The 18,451-nt window shown below is 34.4% G+C and overlaps 4 protein-coding genes across 4 annotated transcripts; 3 read left to right on the plus strand and 1 right to left on the minus strand.

The window, feature by feature from the left end:
- The first annotated feature begins 71 nt into the window (after nt 1-71).
- LOC106429257 (protein ENDOSPERM DEFECTIVE 1) lies at nt 72-3,760 on the plus strand. Its single transcript, XM_022718918.2, has 6 exons — nt 72-2,603; nt 2,690-2,809; nt 2,916-3,032; nt 3,119-3,169; nt 3,254-3,361; nt 3,452-3,760. The coding sequence occupies exons 1-6, from the start codon at nt 1,920-1,922 to the stop codon at nt 3,509-3,511; spliced, it is 1,140 nt and encodes a 379-aa protein (XP_022574639.2). The 5' UTR covers nt 72-1,919; the 3' UTR covers nt 3,512-3,760.
- A 1,985-nt stretch (nt 3,761-5,745) lies between these two features.
- Nucleotides 5,746-8,040, plus strand: LOC106429315. The gene is made up of 7 exons (XM_013870066.3): nt 5,746-6,060; nt 6,132-6,218; nt 6,297-6,545; nt 6,624-6,788; nt 6,872-6,925; nt 7,028-7,174; nt 7,451-8,040. Exons 1-7 carry the CDS (start codon nt 5,899-5,901, stop codon nt 7,829-7,831), a joined length of 1,245 nt encoding a protein of 414 aa, XP_013725520.2. The 5' UTR covers nt 5,746-5,898; the 3' UTR covers nt 7,832-8,040.
- A 3,621-nt stretch (nt 8,041-11,661) lies between these two features.
- On the plus strand, nt 11,662-13,801 carry LOC106429215. The gene is made up of 2 exons (XM_013869961.3): nt 11,662-11,945; nt 12,126-13,801. The coding sequence occupies exons 1-2, from the start codon at nt 11,825-11,827 to the stop codon at nt 13,661-13,663; spliced, it is 1,659 nt and encodes a 552-aa protein (XP_013725415.2). The 5' UTR covers nt 11,662-11,824; the 3' UTR covers nt 13,664-13,801.
- Nucleotides 13,802-13,956: 155 nt separating this feature from the next.
- LOC106429272 (major facilitator superfamily domain-containing protein 12) lies at nt 13,957-17,404 on the minus strand. Its single transcript, XM_013870014.3, has 12 exons — nt 16,702-17,404; nt 16,554-16,623; nt 16,125-16,321; nt 15,964-16,039; nt 15,781-15,864; nt 15,603-15,682; nt 15,366-15,492; nt 15,220-15,279; nt 15,041-15,091; nt 14,627-14,785; nt 14,408-14,540; nt 13,957-14,325 (listed from the first exon to the last, which is right to left on the minus strand). The coding sequence occupies exons 1-12, from the start codon at nt 16,869-16,871 to the stop codon at nt 14,147-14,149; spliced, it is 1,386 nt and encodes a 461-aa protein (XP_013725468.1). The 5' UTR covers nt 16,872-17,404; the 3' UTR covers nt 13,957-14,146.
- Between the last annotated feature and the right edge of the window lie 1,047 nt (nt 17,405-18,451).

The following is an 18,451-nucleotide window of genomic DNA, read 5'->3' on the forward strand; positions in this document are numbered from 1 at the left end:
AGTAACTGAGTCTCGCTCTGTTACAAAAAGATGAAAGGCTCTATAGTTTCTTCTTTTGGTTTCACAATTTAATTTCAATACCTTACTTACAGTAATTATAAGAAGAACACCACATTGCATTACTAACCTTTACAACCAACAAAATTGATTAGGATCATGTTCAAAGAAAATACAGTATTTGAGAATAAGAAAAAAACCCTTGTAAAAAGGGTTCAATTATCAAGTAGAACAATAAGAATGACAACAACAAAAACCAACTATGGTTAGAAAACAAAACAAAAACAAAAACAAAAACCAACTAAGCTACATAGAATCTAGTCTAGACAAACTTTTTTACTGTTAAAAAAAATAATCAAAACAACTATTTTACTGTCGATTTTAAAATATGTTGAGCTTTAGGCAAACCCGCATAGATTTATTTTTTGTTTTCTTTCCAAAAGATATTTTACTAATTATAATTAGGGAAAATTGCTAAAAGAGAACAAAAAAACAAGGTTGTTGTCCCCTTGGTATAAAACCAACATGAAGTTGTCTCAATAGTATAATTTTTCTCATAATCCCAAAACTATCCCTATATTTAATCTAATTAAACACAATTTAAAAGTTAATTTGAATTTAAAATAGAAGTTAATGGAAAAAATGAAAAAAAAAATTGAAAGGCAATCGAAAAAAAAAAACGGTATAGATATGCATCATAGAGAACAAGAGTTTGTGAGAAGAATCAAAAGAAAAACTATGGGAAAACCATAGATTGATGAAGAAGAGAAGGGATAATCATTTTTTTCTTTAATTTTTTCAAGTAAAATCGACCATAACACGTTTTAGGAAGTTAGAATATTTTTAGGAGATTTTTATAATATTTCCTTAACTGAAATTTCATTAATTTTCGCAAAAAATCAGGTATTCTTATCCGTAGAAGGCGACTTCTAAAAGTTTAGAAGAATGATAAAAATTTTGAATACATTTTCTACTTTGAGTAGACGTAAGAGTACATTGTAGAAAACACATTCCCTAAAATTTAGAATACTTTATAAACGTAGAAGATGCATTCGGAAGGAAAGTGGATACATTTACGATTAGTAGAATGCACATTCCTCTTTTTTAGAAATTTAGTAAATAGTAAAATGGACGTTCTAAAAGAAGTAGATGAACGTGTTTATTTTAGAAATTGTTTTCTACTATACTATTTTATGTTGAAGACGCATTCTACTTTTAGTAGAACGTATCTTAAAAATCTTATTTACCAAGTTTTTGAACAAAACAAAATTACCAGCTTGTGTATATGGATGTTTTATTAATTGTTTATATTTTTAATAATTTTTTTGATTCTCAAAATTATTTATTTCATTAGTTTTCAGAAATACAAAGGGTAAAAAGGAGAAAAAAATGGACAAAACTAGTTTTATACCAAAGGGACAACAACCTGGTTTTTTTATTCTCTTTTGGCAATTTTCCCTTATAATTACACATCTTTTTATATATTAGACATTCTTTCGTTTAACTTCCAATGTGAGATTTTGGTTGATATCTAGCCGTAACTTTTGGAGTTAAAATCATGAGAGTAGAGACACAGAAGGATAATACACAAACAAAAACAAAAACAAAAACAAACTCTAAAGTTAAATAAGGTTAATTGTAAAATGGCCCCACCCCAAATTAATTAACCTCTCACGTTATAAGAACACATATAATTAAACTCGACGCTCCTAATTGGGCCCAAGGCCCGCCAAAATTAATCCCGAGTTATCGAATTAATTTTAAATTCCCGTTAATTCGTTAAACTAATTAAAACCGTTCAGACAAGAAGAGAAGAACCGTTGTACTTTTCAAGCATTACTCAACGGCTACTCCTCTTCTCCCACCTTTCTTCCTCCTCTGAGTCAATCCCTTTGATCCAATTTCTCATCGATCCAACTGAAATGGAGACGAGAACCGGCCAATCAACACCGGCGATAACTGCGCCGGTCCCGGTTCCGGTTCCTCCGCCTTCTACGCGGCGTCCTAGAGTGAGAGAAGTGAGCTCCAGATTCATGTCTCCGGTTGCTTCATCTTCCGGACATCATCAGCGATCCGTTTCAACTCAGAAGCCGAGAAGGCAGTTAAAATTACCGGAAGGCGACGAGAACCGCCCTCCGGAGACGGCCGCGCGTGGCCTAGACTCGCCGTTTCCTCTCGACGGAGGAAAAAACAACCAGCGGCGGAACCGATCCAAGCCGTTGAGAGAGGAGAACGGACACATTCTAACGTTGCTGCCGCCTCCGTCTAGGTCTCGATCGAACCAGCAGCGTTTGCTTACGTCATCAGCCGCCGCTAGGCTTCTCAGATTATCCGTCTCCACGGACGGTGAAGAAGAAGAGAAACTCAACGATGATGATACGTCGTCGTTTCGGGCTTCGTTGTTGGTTAAAAACGGCGTTGGCTTGTCATTGCCTCCCGTGGCACCCAACTTGAAGTCTCAAGGAGATATAAAGAGACAGAAGAGAGTTTTAGGACAACAAGCGGATGCACACTCTTTGAAACTGCTACACAACCGCTACTTGCAATGGAGATTCGCAAACGCAAATGCTGACGTCATAAAACAAGCTCATAAAGCAGAGGCTGAGGTATGTATGTATGACTCTAACATTAACATTCTGAACGAACTAGCAATAGTCTCTAACTTCAATGGTGAATTATAACTTTCTTGCAGAGAATGTTTTATTCACTTGGTTTGAAAATGTCAGAGCTCTCTCATTGTGTACATAAGAAACGCATAGAGCTCCAAGGATTAGTGAGAGTAAAAGCTCTTAAGGAGATTGTGGAGCCTCAAGTAAATCAGATTTGATTATCTCATTTAGACAATAAAAAAAGCGATTGAGAAAAAACGTGTAATTAGTAGTATTTGGTGGACTAACCTCTTTATTACTCTAATGCAGATGCCTTTATTGGAACAATGGACAACATTTGAAGAAGAATACTCAGCTTCACTATCGGAAACATCCGAAGCTTTATTGAATGCTTCATTGCGGCTCCCTCTAGATGTCGATATCAAGGTTTATACTGTTCGGATGAACTTAGATTTAACATTGTTCCCTTTATTATATCTTTTGCATTAAACAATTTTGATTCTCAATATCAGGTTGAGACGATGGAAGGCATCGTGCAAAGTATAGAACAGTTTCTCCCTAAGGTTGGCAAAATGCTATCATTGTTGGCTTCACGCCAGACATGAACATGAATATATATGTAACAACTTCTTTGATGCACTTTGCAGACACAAGAGATTGAGAGTTTGTTGTCGGAACTAGCGAGAGTAAGCAGCAGAGAAAAAGTATCAGTGGAAGACTGTGGAGTTGCACTGCTTAAGACACATTCGTCACATGTATGAACCGAACCTCTAAACATATAATTTGATATAATCATTTGTTTCCTTTCAGTTGTTGAAATCTGAAATGTCTTAATTTTTCTGCAGGTTGAAGATTGCTATCTTAGAAGTCAGCTTATACAGCAGCACCACAAGCAATGTGTATAATAAATGAATTTGAAGCTCCCCTTGCATAATAAATGTATCACACAAAATAGTATAATAAAAGGTTTTGGTAAAGTCACTGTATTGAAGAAAGCTGATGAAACTGACGCTGTAGCTAATTAGAACAACGCTGATGATAGCAAATGTTGTTCCAACACAACAAGGTTTTTGTATTTTGAAATGTAAAATTATATGTCAGAGAAAACAGATGTGTTATATGTTTCTGATTCCAGGATACGTTTGAGAGCATCAGATTTATAAGCATGAAAACATTTGATCTTTGGAAATGTAAGGCCTTATAATCTTTAGGCCCATAAAATAGTCCATTTTAAGTGGTGACTCCAGTGGACCACTGCCCACTGGTGGTGTGTAATAATAATTAGTAGGGCGTTGAAATGTGATAATGAGTCAATCCCATACCCGTGACATGTAGTTGAGCATAACACTCCAAAATTCTACTTTGGCACTTTTAAAGAAACCACGAGATGAAGCCAACTCTTTCTTTGTCTTTTTGAATATTGAATATTGAATATTTCGGTTCTTTTTTTCAATCCTTTCAAGTAAGAAAAAGGTTGTAGTCAAGATATTATATTAATTAAACTAACTAACTGAACTTGACCTATGTTTGTAGCTGTTTTCATTAAGGTCGTTGGTATGTTATAATTTGGAAATGACTTAGAGACATGATTATAGACCCAGTTGTTAGACTTTATAATTGACCCATTGTACTTTTTTTATGGTTATGTCTAGCTATAGTAAGCAATAAAGCTAGCAGATGTTATGTACAAAAAATAAAATAAAGCAGATGTTGTGTTACAAAAATGTTTAATTTGTGTCTGCATGTACCAATTTTGTTTTTTTTTTTTTTCATATCACGAACGTTATAATAACGTGTCTGATGTCAGCGTTCCTGAATATCTTGATATTAAATGATGAAAGTTTGAATATAGCATCTATTTACCACCTATTTCCCCCTACAAAAATTAACTGGATTTCATTTGGAAAATGGAGAAAATACTTTTCTACAGTGGAGACAGAATCCTTGAACAATCAACTAACATTTTTTTATTGGTTCTAGCTAATAATAACAAACGGTTTTAATACGGCAGAGAGATGCAATTTGCACATAATTTTCAGAAATATATCGTGGCAATGAAAATAAAATCTTCATATTTCAAGACAAAAAAAAAATTTGATGAAATTTTTATAAAAAGAAGAATTGTACGAATTCACAATCGAAATAGAAAAATGTGAAGATTTGGCCAATAAGAAATTAATGGCATAGGACATACGTAGGCTTTAAAGAAAGAAATACAAAATGGGAAAATGGAGATGTAACAGAATGGAAAAGGAAAGGTGTGGAGTTGATTGAGATTTGAGACCATGTATTGTCGTCATTTTTCCTTCTAATTATCTTAAGTTCTTAACCGACAATTCATGGCTTTATTTTTTGAATTTTACACTGTTTTTCACATTGTGGGTGCTCTCACTCCCACCCAATCATAAATAAATACTTTTTAAATAGTGATGATAAGGTAGTGGAGCAATGCTCAAATAGTTGACTCAGTAATTTAAATATTACTATCTACACATGTTGTTTTGTTTTTTTATCAATACTGTATGTTTAAGGTTTAAATCAGTACTGCAAAGTGTGCATTTATGATAACCGGCTTGTTTATGAACAACACTCGACTGGACTGGCTCTATGATAAATAATGCAAAATATTTATGTAATGAGAAATTATATTAAAAAAATGTAAATGAATAAATTATAAGACATCTATTTTCTTAAAATTGAATAATTATGCTATTACAAGAAATTGATCTGTGTTAATCTTAATATGCATCATTAGGCAATGAAAAACTAAAAGGAAGATGTAAACATTTGCATTTGACCCTTCTCATGATTAACATATTATGTCATTTTTATCATCATTTTAGCTAGGTATGAGTGAGCCTAAACCAGAAGAGATTAATACATTTCTCCAGATGAATTTTGAAAATCCCGAAAACAAAACGTTAAGGCGTCAGAACAGTGGGAATGTTCCAATCCAGCAAAATTTCATTTCTCTAAAAAGCTGACAGTAAAATTAAAAAAATTAAAAAAATTATACTTTTGATATAAAATAAAAATAAAACCTTCGAACTATTCCAGAAAAAAAGATCCTGACAAGAAAAAATAAAAATTTAAAACAGATGAAAAGACAGTAACCAATCTTACGCAAAAGAATCCAAGTTTTTTCACTTGTGTCTGTTTTAAAAGAAAAAACGTACGGTCCTTTAATGAAAGGTTTAGCACAAAAGAGTTATTAACTTCCCAGAAGAACCTCTCATCTTCTCTATCTCTCCAAAAAGACTTTCTCTTTCTGTGTTTCTTTCTTTCTTTAACCATGGCCGTTAATTTCAAAAGGGTCAGCTTCTTGCTTGCTCTGGTAATGACGGTGGCGGCTATCCTCACTCCTTCAGTCATCTCCGGCGAAAATAGGTTCTCCGATCTCCAAATCCATAAACACTTGAAACGACTCAACAAGCCACCTCTCAAATCCATAAAGGTTAAAAAATTTCACAGAGATTATTAGATAAAGTTTCAACAAATTTCACAATAATTTATGGTTTCAAACAGAGCCCAGATGGAGATGTGATTGACTGTGTCCCAATCACCGACCAACCAGCTTTAGCTCATCCTCTGCTCATTAACCACACCGTCCAGGTTTAGAAACTGTTCTGTTTTTCTTCTTTCAGTTCGAACAGACTCTGTTCTGACATTGTTAATGGGCTTTGTTTATAGATGAGACCAAGTTTCAACCCAGAGAGTGTCTTTAGTGAGAGTAAAGTTTCGTCCAAGTGTAATGATATCACTCAGCTTTGGCATGTGAATGGGAAATGCCCTGAGGACACAGTTCCCATCAGAAGAACGAGGAAGCAAGATCTTTACCGAGCGAGTTCCGTCGAGAAGTTCGGTATGAAGAGCCAGAAGAGTATTCCTAAGCCTAAATCTTATGAGCCAGCTAGTGTCCTCACACAAAATGGTCATCAGGTAATAATTTTTCATTGTCATGTTTTTGTTGTTGTGTGTTTATTAACAAGGTTTCTTATCTCTTTGGATTTGATGTAGCACGCGATAATGTATGTCGAAGATGGGGTTTTCTACGGGGCGAAAGCGAAGATTAATGTATGGAATCCGGATGTGGAGATGCCTAATGAGTTTAGCTTGGCTCAGATTTGGGTTTTGGGTGGAAACTTTAACTCTGATCTTAATAGTATTGAAGCTGGCTGGCAGGTGAATCTTATCTTCTTGAAAAGGACTTCTTGTTAATAGAGAAAGACTGTTTCTAACTCAGAGATTTGTGTGTGTGTTTTCAGGTCAGTCCACAGTTGTATGGTGATACTCGCACCAGGCTCTTCACTTATTGGACTGTAAGTTTCTACATATTTCGGTTTTTTTTTTTAATATTCTTGTCTGTGTTTTAGTTTATCTAAGTATCATTATTTTGGTTTCTCTTGTGAAAAAAAAAACAGAGTGATGCATACCAAGGCACTGGCTGCTATAACCTTCTGTGCTCAGGGTTTGTTCAAGTCAACAGGGAGATTGCAATGGGTGGTTCAATCTCACCTCTCTCTGGCTATGGGAACTCTCAGTATGACATTACCATACTTATCTGGAAGGTAAACCAACAGCAAGAAACCTTTAAAACTTTGAAAGCTTAGATGCTTTTAGTTAGCTCCCTACAAACAAGAATAAAATAACTTAGTTAAAACTAATATAAAAATATACATTGTACAGCTAAATTTATTTCTATATGTAGCCTAATGATGTCAATAAAAATATGTAGGCTAATGAAAAATATGGTTTTAGTGATGTTGTCGGTTTATTCAGTTTGTTTAGCATAAAACTATTTCTACCAACCGGTTTTGGTTTAGCTTCGGTTTGGTTTTTCTCAGGATCCAAAAGAAGGACATTGGTGGCTACAATTTGGAGAGAAGTACATAATAGGATACTGGCCAGCTTCACTCTTCTCTTACTTATCAGAAAGTGCATCGATGATCGAATGGGGAGGTGAAGTGGTGAACTCACAGTCTGAGGAAGGAAAACACACCACCACTCAGATGGGAAGTGGTCGGTTTGCAGAGGAAGGTTGGGGCAAAGCTAGTTACTTCAAGAACGTTCAAGTAGTCGATGGGTCGAACGAACTGAGGAACCCTGAGAATCTTCAAGTCTTTACTGATCAAGAAAACTGTTACAATGTGAAGAGTGGTGATGGAGGTTCTTGGGGAAGTCACTTCTATTATGGTGGTCCTGGTAGAAACTCTAATTGCCCTTAAAGATCTGCCTACTTACACTTGCATAGCAGGATCACTCCAGATTTAATTATCAATTGTATAAAACATATATTATATACGCATTCTTAAGTATATTGGTTTTAGTTTGCAATGAGTGTGTCTTTGTTTCTATGGAGTGAAGAGAATATAAATGTCTTTAAAGAACATGGTCCCATGTGTATACTGGAATATATATATAATCACATTAGTTACTCGTCTTTGTTTTCAGGTGACCTGTGTTATAATTGCTTTGTCTACGTATAACAAAACATAGAGATGGGACTTTTGGATCTTCCATTATAATTACTAGAGCCCGTGTCCGCGCTTCGCGCGGATTACATGTTTAATTAAAGAACAGTTTAATTAAAATTGGAAGTTTTAAAGTTTCTGAAAGTGTAAGTTAAGTTTTGTTTCTTTTATAATGCGAAGACGTTGGAAGCGGTGATCACTTTTTTTTATAAACTAAAGTAAGTTTGAATAATAAATTATGTTGATGAATTTAATATTCGTAAGAAAAAATAGTATTTGAGTGTGCCTATTTAATTGACGTAGAAAGCTGTAACGTAAATTTTAAAAAAGTTGACTGGTGTCGTTTGCTATGAGGCTTAGGATAGAAATTTATTCCTCTTTTGGAAGCGTTGTATGATATCAATATCGTTGTCAAAGTAGAAGCACGATCCAGGTGTGGTTGTGAGTGATAGTTTCCCTGAAAAAGTGAAATATTTGTAAAAATTTAGTTTGACATAAACTTTATGTTTAGTTTATTACCTTCATGTAACCGTAGAATGATACTTGTGATGATTACGATTTAGTTTTTCCTGGTAGATATGCGATTTTACTCCCTGAAATTAGACGTCTCCTTGTCCCACAAAGTTAAACGTACCAGTTATCTACAAATAATTATTGTATTATATTTCAAATTTTTTATATTTTTTATATATCTAGAGTATTAGGGTCATTTTGGGCATTTTGCTACATGTCATCTCTACAATTAAAAAAATAAACATGAGACGGATAATTTTATTTAATGTTGGTAATATCTTATGCATCATCTATAAAATAAATATATATTCATATATACCATTCCAGATTTAGTAATATTATTATTTTTATATAATTATACAATTTGTATTACTAAAGCTTTTAAAAATATGCAATTTTTAAACATCTAATATCTAATCGTATGATATTTAGTTTCTTATATTTCTACAAAATTTTAAAAATATTGTTTAGGCCAAATGTTTGATAATTATACAATTTTATATCATTTTTATTAGTTTTATATAATTTGATATAATATATATCAAATCTATATTAAATTTTATTAAGATAATAGTAAAATCTATAACATTTAATAAAATTTATTTTTAAATATAAGTTAGAACAACACTAAGAACCTCAATTGAAATAGTATAATAATGGGATGCGTGAGAAGCTTTGTGATTCAACACGCCTCCGGTGTGGCGAAAGACTAAACAAAAGCATGTAATTTCATAAAATAGAATGAGCTTCTTAGTTTCTTGGTATCATATACCGTAAATGGATATTGGGCTGACTTCAGTATTGACTGGGATTTAAATAAATTGTTTGGGCTTCGTAATTGACATGGATATCAGCCCAGTTTGAGATGAGCTGTTAGATTGATTGGCTAGGAATTTTTTGCATATGTGGCACACTTTAGAAGCCTTTAAAATAGCTCCTTTTATATAGTAGGATTGGTCAAACTTCATTAGTGTAGTGTAATAAATAAATGTATTGTTTCATAATTTAGTTGTTACTAATACTCATCCAAAAATATATTGGTTCATAATGTAGTTGTCACTAATATGTTGCCGTTTGTCTTGTGACTGACACTATCGCTTAATTTCTTTTGGAGCGAATTTAGTATCTGGTAATGCGGGCAAGGTTTGACTTCATTTCCGGTCTCTCTTTTGTGCTTATTTAGAAACAAAATATCTTCTAACACAGTTATTAATTCGATGTCATATGTAAAAATAGAATCATTCTAATAATTTAATTTTTATTAGAACAAGTTTTCTGTCAAAAAGAAGAATAAATGATGATCATCTCTTTTGTTAAAACAGAAACATTATGACTTTTCTAGGTGGATTTAAGTTGGACCTCCTATTAGATATGTTATATTTTCTGATCTTAATAAATGTTTATGTTGTCAAATTAATTATGATAACAATTTATTAGATATGTTCATAATTTTAGAAAGAATCTCACCTAAATTTTGAAAAAAAACAAATCAGAAAATATCTTATCATTAAGATTGTATTTTTTTTGGAAAAATATTAAATATATATATATATATATATATAAGTTTTTAAATTTGCAATATGGGATCTAAGCATATATCTGCATCTAAACTAAACCCAAAATGGATTGTCTATAACTTAGGACTGTGGAAACTGGTGGCTAAGGGTCGGTGAGGAGCTTGTTGGGTACTGGCCTGGCTCGTTGTTTACTTCTCTGAAAGATAAAGCTGAGGAAGTTTATTGGGGCGGTGGAATCGCAAACGAAATGACCGGCGGGAGACACACAACCACCACTATGGGAAGTGGGCACTTCGCAGGAGAGTGGTATAAGAAAGCGAGCTATTTCAGGAAAGTTATGACAGTTGATGGAGCCAATACTCTGAGAGAAGCAGAAAATCTTCATCCTACTACTGATAATGATAACTGCTACAGCGTTAAAGAAGGACAAAGTGGAAGTTCTTATTGGGGCCGGGGGACTCATTTCTTCTATGGTGGTCCTGGTCGAAACGCTAAGTGCCCTTGATATCTGGATATGTGTGTGTGTGTGTGTGTCAAAGCTTAAGTATGTCGCATGTGTAATTTAAAATAAGAACATGTGATAGTCATGACATGAAAAGAAAAATTCAGTCAAGGTAGTTAGATCCTTGATATTATGTGTATGTAAAAGCTTTTTTAGGTCAAAAGTCTGTAATTTGAATAATAATATGTTTGAATGTCAAAAAAGAATATGATAAGAATATGCATGTTTGATCTGGTCGTAAGGTTTTTGTACATGATAGTGTTTGGGCTAGCAACATTTATATTTGTTCGGAACTTCAATTTTATAGATTTCTCTTAACATTTTCCACCAATTTTTTTAAAAATAGATTTCTGAATATCATTTGATGCATTGGACGAACTGGCGGTAACAAAGGTCATGATGCTTTCAGTTTTATGGAGTTCGCTTTTTCGTGGATTTGGGTTTATGATTTTGTAAGCAAACAAAGTTTTTTTTTGAAAATTTTCCTTTAATATTCTACTAGATGGATCTTCCAACAATGTTAACATAAAATATCGTTACATAAAAAAAAAGATATCGTTACATATATTTTATATGATTCATGTACCTATATTTTTGTATAAAATTCTATATACATGTAATGACATTTCTACTCTGAAAATGTTCGTGGCATCTTTTTCCATGATTGAATTTGTATGGTACACTTAATAGAGTTCTAAAGATGTGTAGGTTATTGAAGACCGTTTCGGAGACCGATTCCTAACTACAAACATCTTACAAATGATTTTGTATTGGAAATTAAGTATATATATTAAAATCATATTAGTTTTATATATTTTTAACAAGTACCAGGTTTCTTTTGCTTTTGGATAAACTGTAACAAGTCGTTGTCCCTTGTCATCAAAATTTCAAGTATTCCCTTGCACGATATGTAAACTGCAGAAAAAAAAAGAAAAGAGAAGGATATAATAAACATGTATATTTTGAATAAAACCTTGCACGACAATTTCAGTTAGATCGATAAGCATTGACTTCTACGTTTACGTTTGCGTTATTTCTCATTAACAATGAAGAATATGCTTTACACTTATTCTCTTTGGCATTTAACTTCTCTTGCTTATTTTATAGTATATTCTTGACGAGTTTTTAAAAACATCAAGATACTAAAAATATATACAACCCATGACTTCAAGTTTCTACTGTTAGACCATTTCAAATCAATCTCCCCATCTCAAAATGGGAAACTGTCTTTCAATCACGGATCCTTCTCCCGAAGCTGTATCAGAGAAGATTCTCAAAGCACTTCCCGTGGAAACTCCTTTCAAGTTTCCCTCACCACTGCCTACTTTGCCTCAAGGTTTGTACTATATATGGTTCTTGTCCATCTCTTGTGAGAATATAAAACTTCTACAGAGTTTCGAGGAAACATGAATAATATAAAAGACTTGGATCAGTCCAGCCAGTTGGTTTTAAGTTGAAAATTCGTAAAACTTAACATTTATTGGTTTGATGATTTTTATTTGACTTGAATCTTCAGGTAACGGGTTTGCGAAACAAACCATTGACTTGGGAGGTCTTGAGGTTAGCCAAGTTTCGACATTCAACAAGGTCTGGTCCACTTATGAAGGTGGACCAGACAACCTCGGAGCAACCTTCTTTGAACCATCATCGGTCCCTTCCGGTTTCTCCATCCTCGGTTACTACGCTCAACCAAACAACCATCAACTATTTGGATGGGTACTCACAGCTAGGGATCTCTCAAGCGACACCTTGAAATCGCCTCTAGATTACACCCTCGTAGCAAACACCGAGTCACTCAAGACCAAACAAGACGGACCTGGATACATCTGGCAGCCCGTGCCGCCTGATGGATACCAAGCCGTTGGTTTATTAGTCACAACCACCTCTCAAAAGCCTCCTCTAGACAAACTACGTTGTGTTAGGTCAGACTTAACCGAACAGTGTGAAGCTGACACATGGATATGGGGAACAAACGGAGTCAACGTCTCAAACCTAAGACCGAACATTAGAGGGACACAAGCTACAGGAGTCTGTGTCGGAACATTCACATGGCAACCTCAAAACTCATCTCCTCCATCTTTAGCTTGCTTGAAGAACACGAAACTAAACTTCTCCACCATGCCAAACGGGTCCCAAATCGGTGTCTTGTTCAACACGTATTCTCCATTGATCCATCTCCACCCAGACGAAGAATACCTACCTTCTTCTGTCAACTGGTACTTCAGCAACGGTGCCTTGCTTTACAAGCAAGGTCAAGAATCAAACCCTAACCCTATCGAATCCAACGGAGCAAACCTTCCACAAGGCGGATCTAACGACGGTTCATACTGGCTAGACCTGCCTAGAGACAAGAAGGCCAAAGAGAGAGTTAAGAAAGGTGACTTGCGGAACACGAAAGCGTATCTCCACATCAAACCAATGCTCGGAGCAACGTTCACCGACATAGCCATCTGGCTATTCTACCCTTTCAATGGTCCCGCACGTGCTAAAGTCAAGTTCATCAACCTACCGTTAGGGAGGATCGGCGAACACATTGGTGATTGGGAACACGTGACGTTACGTATAAGCAACTTCACCGGAGAGCTATGGAGAGTGTTCTTGTCTCAGCACAGCGGAGGAGTTTGGCTCGACGCTTGTGACCTAGAGTTCCAAGGAGGAGGAAGCAACAAGCCTGTGGCGTACGCGTCGCTTCACGGACACGCAATGTATGCTAAACCTGGACTTGTGTTGCAAGGAGACGGTGATGTTGGGATAAGGAACGATACGGCGAAGAGTAAGAAGGTGGTTGATACGGGGTTAGGGTACGAGGTGGTTGCGGCGGAGTATGAAGGCGGAGGAGTGGTGGAGCCGCCGTGGCTGAATTATTACAGGAAGTGGGGACCTAAGATTGATTATAGCGTTGATGATGATGTTAAGAGGGTGGCGAGGCTGTTGCCTGGAGCTTTGAAGAAGGCTTTTGACAACTTTGCGAAGAAGATTCCTGATGAAGTGTATGGTGAAGATGGGCCTACTGGGCCTAAACTCAAGGGAAACTGGGCTGGTGATGAAAAATGATGATTTTATTATTTAGTTTTCATGGAAGTTGTTTGGTTTGATTCTTTGTAATATACTGTATATCACATTCTTTGTATGTTCTATGTAAAAAGGTTATGCTAACACTCTATTTGATTTATCTATTTGTTTTATGTTACACACTGATTTCTCGAGCTCTGTTTCATCAGTTGTATAACATACAAGGATGTGATAAAATTTATACAAACTTCTCGGAAACAAAGAACTAAACTCAAAATAATATTGAATAGTACTATTTGATTATAATGAAGCAGCGATTACTCTTGGATTTGAATCTGAGAAATCGCTGACATAACCCAGACGATCTTCTCCTTAAGTCATACGACTCAATCCAAATCCATAAGCTGACTAACTATGAAGAAAACAACAAGGATTTATAAAAAGACTATAACTGAAACAGAGTTTATTATTTTAATTATCTCGTGCTACGTCACCAGAAATGTTACAGATTTGATTCCTTTCTGTTTATTCTAGTAGCAACGGTTGGCAAAGAGGCTTTAGTATTGTGCCATCAAGTTCCATAAAATACGTGACAACGACTCCAATAAAAGAGCATACAGCTGGGACAAGTCCTAATCCATATCTTGTCACCGAAAAGTCAAAACTATGTGTGCTGGTTACGACATCTTCGGGTGAAGTCCCGTCTGCACAATATATCCAAATCACACGTCCATCAACAATTTTATCCGAGTTGAGATAATATTAGTACCTAAGAAGAAAACTTACTTTTGTGTGACTGAAGAACATATAAAGCAATGCCACATGACATTTTATCTAAGAAACTTAAAGACCCACAAACGAAAGCACATCCACCTAGTTCTGAACCAACCAACACACTCTGCATACTAATTGCAGTCACCTGTAAAGATTAAGATTAGTCAAAAGATATGTTAGAGTTTCCTTACATCACATAAAGACATCAGATATAGTAGAGGAATGTCTTACCAGAATCAATGCATTTGCTATGCCGATTAAGACAGAGATCGCATACATGAAAGAGTTAATGCTTCTTGGCAAAAAGAGGACAGATACACCGCAGAACATCCAAATGATACCACCAGCACAATAATAGGCCTTTAGGCGTTTCCCATTCCAAGGAATCTCCTACATTAATGGGAATATATAGTTACATTACATAAAGGTTTTAACAATGTTTAAGAAATCGCTAAGCGGTAGTTAAACGTTTTATATGCGATTATTGATTATGTAGGTGTCTAAATCGATTTTTTGAACGCCTAAGCCTTTTTTTTAAATCGTTTTAGAAAAATTGTTTTTGTCCACTTTTCCAGCTAAATCCATTTTTAGAACACTTGTTTTTAGAGATGGGGAAGACGAATAAGGTTTGAACTTCTTGTATACCTGAAGCATAACCGACACAACGAAGCTGCAGATATAGATTATTGCAGGAATCTGAAAATGAAAACATTGGTTCAGACAGGATCTCTGTACTTTCCGATTGCCTCTTTTGAGGAAGAATTAATGATAACTATTATTAAAAAAAAAGTTCGATGATCAACAGAGATACTTCTTTCACTTACCAGAGCTTTAGCGGATTGAGCCATTTGCAAGTCATCAATAACAAAGAATGCAAGATATGCCTGTGGATATAAATGTAATCCAGGAATGTGAGTATTAATATAGATAGAAGAGAAGCAAGAAAGTGAGAAACGATACATAAACTAACCTGGGAAACATTCAAGACTAGTCGTGTGAGGAGATAAACCATAGCGACTTGATAATATAGAATTTTACGGAACCAATAGGCCCATGGTATTCTTGCTCGGTTAGTTTCCCTTAGAGTTATACGCAGCCTTTGAACATAAAAAGAAGACCAACTCATTTTCAATAATAATATCATCTAACCATGCATGAAACTTTGGTTAAAGTTGATTTAAGCATTTTAGAGAAATGTTTGCATTACCGTGGTTCTTTTGTCCCCATAAGAAATACGACCACAAAGCAGCAGCCAACGGTAATGCATGAATAAGCAATCCAACGATACTATAGACTTAAAGACAGGCTAATTAGAATCATATCTACAGGCATTAACTCTGGCGTATATAAAAACAATCGCGTATAAGGCTATAAAAAACACAAACCTGTGATTCAGTGTTTTCTTTTGTATCAGCCTTGCTGACACCAAATACAACTAAAGCAATCGCGTATAAGGCTAAATTAGCAACCTGAAAACACACAGTCCAAGGAAAAGTCAAGAACTAAAAAAAATAAATAATAATAATATATATAAGAGCCATAATAAGACTATAGGGGAAAGAGCTGACCATGCTAAACGCATTACGAGAGCTTGTTAGTGCTACTCTGCTTGTTGAGTTCAGTGTAATGTAATTGACCATAGCCCTAAAGAGTAAAGATATGAAAATGAATACTTACTGATGTTAACCTAAAGAGAAGATAAAATGAAGAAAAGAGAAGAGTGTTTTACATGTGGGAAACCTGAGTAGCTGCCCATCCTATATTGAAGATAGCTGCAAACATGCTGTACGATAATGTTTCTAGCGTTAAAGAGTTACTATGGAGGATAGTACAAGGCAAACACCCGCCAAAAACCGATGAAAATGAGATAGCCACTAATAGGGACCCTGCGGCGTGCCAGATTTTGAAATGCCCAAATCTATCAATCTGCATGTTAAGAAGACAGTGATGTGACAATATTTACATTAACTGAAACCAACATAGCCGTAAAATGACATGATTACTAAGAGAACCTAAATGTCCGAAAAGAGTTGCTTGAACACATTATAGCAATTACCAATAAAGAGATGGTTATTGAAACCAAAACAAACTCTCACAACAAAGAAACTAAACCCAAAGTTTGTGTTACTCAAAAGATTCAAGCTTATAAAGAAGTTACCGATTCACCAACGAAGACAGTAGCAAAACCATCAGCAACTTGACCAGAGAGCATGACGATGGCAGCATCCCTACAGAACAAACAAAAAACTACATTTGATGATCTCACTAGTAGGAATGGATTTTATGTGAAGAGTTGACTTACAAACCTTGGGGAGAGACCAATCTGAGTCAAGAACAGGAGAAGGTAAGTGAACCAACAAGAAGCAGTAATGTCATTGAGCATATGCCCAACTCCATAGTAAAACACAGACAACCTTCCAAGTGGTTTTGTGAATGATACCTCTTCACTCTCTCCAACAATAACCAATGACGCCATCAACCAATCGTTTATGTTCTTCTTGCTCCACTATTTAATTGAATATTAACGACGGAAGAAGAAGAATATATATATAAGCAAAAATATACAGCATTTAGTAAAAATAATATTACTACTATTAAATAGAAAATTTAAACGATCGTGGAGAAACAGGGGAGATAAAATTAAATAGTCTGCGAAATCATGCTGTCATCATTTGTTCTTATTACAGGTTTTTCGACATAAATTAGTTATTCACTGTTCCTCGTACTTCCTAGTTTTTTCTTTTTATCGTACTTCCTAGTTTGCCTAATGTTTATGTTATATTCGGTAGCCAAATTATCTACAATTTAGTTGGCAATATAACCAAAAACTATACGAGACTGAAACGTAACTCGTCTCGTATTTTGCATCATACAAAAGAAACTTGTCATCAACGTTTCTCATTATTCATTACTAGCTTCTGAAAAGGTTATTTAACAAAATTCGTGTGATTAAATCGTATTTGATATCAGCTATATGATTCGTAAATGCATGTCTGCTTCCTTCCTGGTACGCAGTTAATGTTCATATTGACGAGAATACGATTGTACTGTTATTTAGAATCGTCGTGAACATAAAAATTCACATGAAAACATTATGCATCTTCTTCTCTTTTTGTTTTCAAGCCCTTATTTTCAAAACATTACACTACACATAGCACATCGTCAAGTACAAGGAAAGAATAGAATACTTTTCCTAAGGAGCATTATTATTTTCTGCGATATTATGAAATTCAAACGGTCAAACCTAACATGGGAGCCTGCATGGATGTATTTTTGTACTTCTTCCCAAAAAAATTTCTTATAGTAAGTACTTATGCTATAATATTTTTAGATTCTTTTTAGTTTTTTTAAATTATATAAAATATATATGAAAATGATCAATAAACAAATTCTTAAAATTTAAGCAATATTTATGATTAAAGAACACATAATTAGATATTTTGACAATCTCTTTAGACTAATAATTTTTTTTCTATGTTTATATGTCGTTTTCCAAATATTTTTGATGAACTTTGAACAATTAATCTTTCCTTTTCATGGTTTATTTGTGATTATGATTTTTTGTTTTCTTTATTGTATTTTTGTTGTGATCTGTCATTATCCATAATTTCTTAAATAGAAATCTAAGAGCATCTCCAATTGTACACAAAACTTTACTCTATATTTCACTTTAAAATAGAGTAACTCTATTATAAATTTGAATTTGTTTTAATGGTTCACTCTATAATTGAGTTATTTTTATAATAGAATGAAATATAGAGTAATGTTGCTTTTTCACTCTATAAGTACTCAACTAGTTAGATGATGTCAGATTTTATAAATAAAAGAAAATTATATTCACTAAATTATAAAATTGTGATAAACTCAAATGTTATGTATTAAAAGCATGTTTTGCTATTATATTATTTATATATATCATTTTTATACGAAGCTAATGATAATATTACAACACTACGAAGAAATGGGCAATGAGTTCGAATGTTTTTTTTTTGAACTGAATGAGTTCGAATGTTAGCCATCGTTTACGTAACCTTTGAGCGTAACTCGTACCTGGCA

The sequence above is a fragment of the Brassica napus genome, chromosome A4, assembly GCF_020379485.1.
Source record: "Brassica napus cultivar Da-Ae chromosome A4, Da-Ae, whole genome shotgun sequence".
Classification (NCBI taxonomy): Eukaryota; Viridiplantae; Streptophyta; class Magnoliopsida; order Brassicales; family Brassicaceae; genus Brassica; species Brassica napus.

Coding starts and splice junctions, on each gene's coding strand:
- LOC106429257 (XM_022718918.2), top strand. CDS start 1,920: ATGGAGACGAGAACCGGCCAATCAACACCGGCGATAACTGCGCCGGTC. Junction 2,810..2,915: donor AGGAGATTGTGGAGCCTCAA/GTAAATCAGATT, acceptor ACTCTAATGCAG/ATGCCTTTATTGGAACAATG. Junction 3,362..3,451: donor TTAAGACACATTCGTCACAT/GTATGAACCGAA, acceptor ATTTTTCTGCAG/GTTGAAGATTGCTATCTTAG.
- LOC106429315 (XM_013870066.3), top strand. CDS start 5,899: ATGGCCGTTAATTTCAAAAGGGTCAGCTTCTTGCTTGCTCTGGTAATG. Junction 6,219..6,296: donor TCATTAACCACACCGTCCAG/GTTTAGAAACTG, acceptor CTTTGTTTATAG/ATGAGACCAAGTTTCAACCC. Junction 7,175..7,450: donor TTACCATACTTATCTGGAAG/GTAAACCAACAG, acceptor GGTTTTTCTCAG/GATCCAAAAGAAGGACATTG.
- LOC106429215 (XM_013869961.3), top strand. CDS start 11,825: ATGGGAAACTGTCTTTCAATCACGGATCCTTCTCCCGAAGCTGTATCA. Junction 11,946..12,125: donor ACTGCCTACTTTGCCTCAAG/GTTTGTACTATA, acceptor TTGAATCTTCAG/GTAACGGGTTTGCGAAACAA.
- LOC106429272 (XM_013870014.3), bottom strand. CDS start 16,871: ATGGCGTCATTGGTTATTGTTGGAGAGAGTGAAGAGGTATCATTCACA. Junction 16,322..16,553: donor CTGTCTTCGTTGGTGAATCG/GTAACTTCTTTA, acceptor CTTAACATGCAG/ATTGATAGATTTGGGCATTT. Junction 14,786..15,040: donor TTGTGTCGGTTATGCTTCAG/GTATACAAGAAG, acceptor CCATTAATGTAG/GAGATTCCTTGGAATGGGAA.